Source organism: Dendroctonus ponderosae, unplaced genomic scaffold, assembly GCF_020466585.1.
Source record: "Dendroctonus ponderosae isolate FM_Combo_2020 unplaced genomic scaffold, Dpon_F_20191213v2 Dpon_F_20191213_9, whole genome shotgun sequence".
Lineage (NCBI taxonomy): Eukaryota > Metazoa > Arthropoda > Insecta > Coleoptera > Curculionidae > Dendroctonus > Dendroctonus ponderosae.
The window spans coordinates 8,226,227-8,227,966 of NW_026019116.1; the positions used below are offsets into that span (position 1 = coordinate 8,226,227).

The 1,740-nt window shown below is 42.8% G+C and overlaps 1 protein-coding gene across 1 annotated transcript in view; it reads right to left on the reverse strand.

Moving 5' to 3' along the window:
- Nucleotides 1-166: 166 nt before the first annotated feature.
- Nucleotides 167-1,740, reverse strand: part of LOC109538856 — a gene marked incomplete in the record, with an annotated part of 10,552 nt that continues 8,978 nt past the window's right edge. The window contains 4 exon segments of the mRNA XM_048669889.1: nucleotides 167-699; nucleotides 1,018-1,068; nucleotides 1,132-1,272; nucleotides 1,332-1,533. Of these exon segments, the coding sequence (XP_048525846.1) occupies nucleotides 672-699; nucleotides 1,018-1,068; nucleotides 1,132-1,272; nucleotides 1,332-1,533 (422 nt within the window).

Below are 1,740 nucleotides of genomic sequence, written 5' to 3' on the forward strand. Positions count from 1 at the left end.
TTAATAAATATTAAAGTGTATATATTTCATTTCAAATGCCTCTAATACATCGCCTAAGAAACCAGTTAACGGAGATTGGTGCACCCTCTGTAGTGAATATAGGAGAAGTGGCCGAAAAAAGGGAGACCGGGAGGGCGCTTTTGTCGGAAATGTCACCCAGGTTCGATTAACTATTGAAAATATTTATTCAATTTATATAAATATTACAAAACCATAAAAGCAAATGCGTTAAAGTGCAAAAAACACCTCCAATTGTCGCTGTATAAAATGTACAGGTTTGCAGCCGACGGGCGCTCAATAGCCGAAAATTAACATCCAGAGCACTACCAACTGATATAAAGACACATCAGACTTCTGTACAAAGGATCTTATAGAAATAACATGCAACTATTTACAGTAAAAAGACGCGCGCACTATTTGCACAAAAATAATTTAACTAATCAATTACGGGACGCTCAGCATCCAGAGCAAGAAGCTCCCATTTTCACTTAATTCATTTCTAATCTATCACTACTACGTATCTGTTCAATTATTCGCTAGCTTAATTTACATACATGTTTTTGGTGTCTCGCACAGTTTCATCGGGTTTCGCCCGGTTTGCCCCAGGTGAACACTGGCGCGTTTGGACCGGACACAACTGGAAGTCCCACCAACGTTATCCAGTCGCTTTGTCAGTCGTAGCGCACAGTTGTATCTTCCCTAAACCACAAAGTTTTCAGTGTATAAACAGTGTCTTTTCTGCCACTCATTGCTTGAAACTGCTGAGTTTTTCTCTGGGGCTTTTAGGCCGTGGTGGAAAACAATTTCTTGCGCTTCACAGTGGTTTGCTCACCGCCGCAAGCCACCTCTGAAGAAGCAGGGCACTCGTCCATGCGAAACGTGCGGAAGAAATTATATTGCACGACCGTCTTTAATCCCGAAAAATTGACCAGTTTCAAGGAATGGCCTCGAAGGCCAATCCAAAGTTATCGTTTATATGGGACAGCAAAATTCGAATTGTTGTAAATAGGTACTTACGAAGTGTCCGTGAAGTCGTAACGGCCCCCTTTAAACACAGCGGGCCTTCCGCTGCAAACACAAACCCGAAATGTAATGCAACTGAGGAAAACTAAAAAAATAACTAAATCATACCTATTGGACAGGCTGCTTTTCGACTTAAAGATAGAATTCGTCGGCAAGTTCTTCACCGCATCAAACCTCCCATCCTGTATATCCTTCATCTCTATCCTGCGTATGATTGGAGCATACACATGGCGCTTTCGCGGGCGCTCGCTGTAAGCAAGAACGCAATAAAAACACCGACCTTTGAATAGAAGCCCCAGAAAACTCACCCATTGGAGAACACCGTTGAACTTTGTTGACTAAAATTGTTGGCTTTCAAATGCCCATTATTGGTCGGCTTGGGCTTCGCCTTGTCGAACCTCTTCATCTTGTCCTTCTTCGCGCTCGTCTCTATCTTCAGCGCTTCTTCCAATTTGCGGGCCGCCCGTCTGGACGACTCCCGCTTTATCTCCGGGGTCACCTTAATGGGCTCTACATAAACAGTGAACTGTTAGTGTCTATTTATTGGAAAATGCGTTAAATGTGGAACAACTAGCAGCTCAAGCAGAAGCCTACACAGACCCAAACTATTCATGGAAACTTTCCCATTGTTGCCTTCAATTTCCGAATCTATGTAGTGGATAAAGTTATAAGACCGATAAGATTTTATGGGTTTCCGAACGGTGACAGACAAAGTCA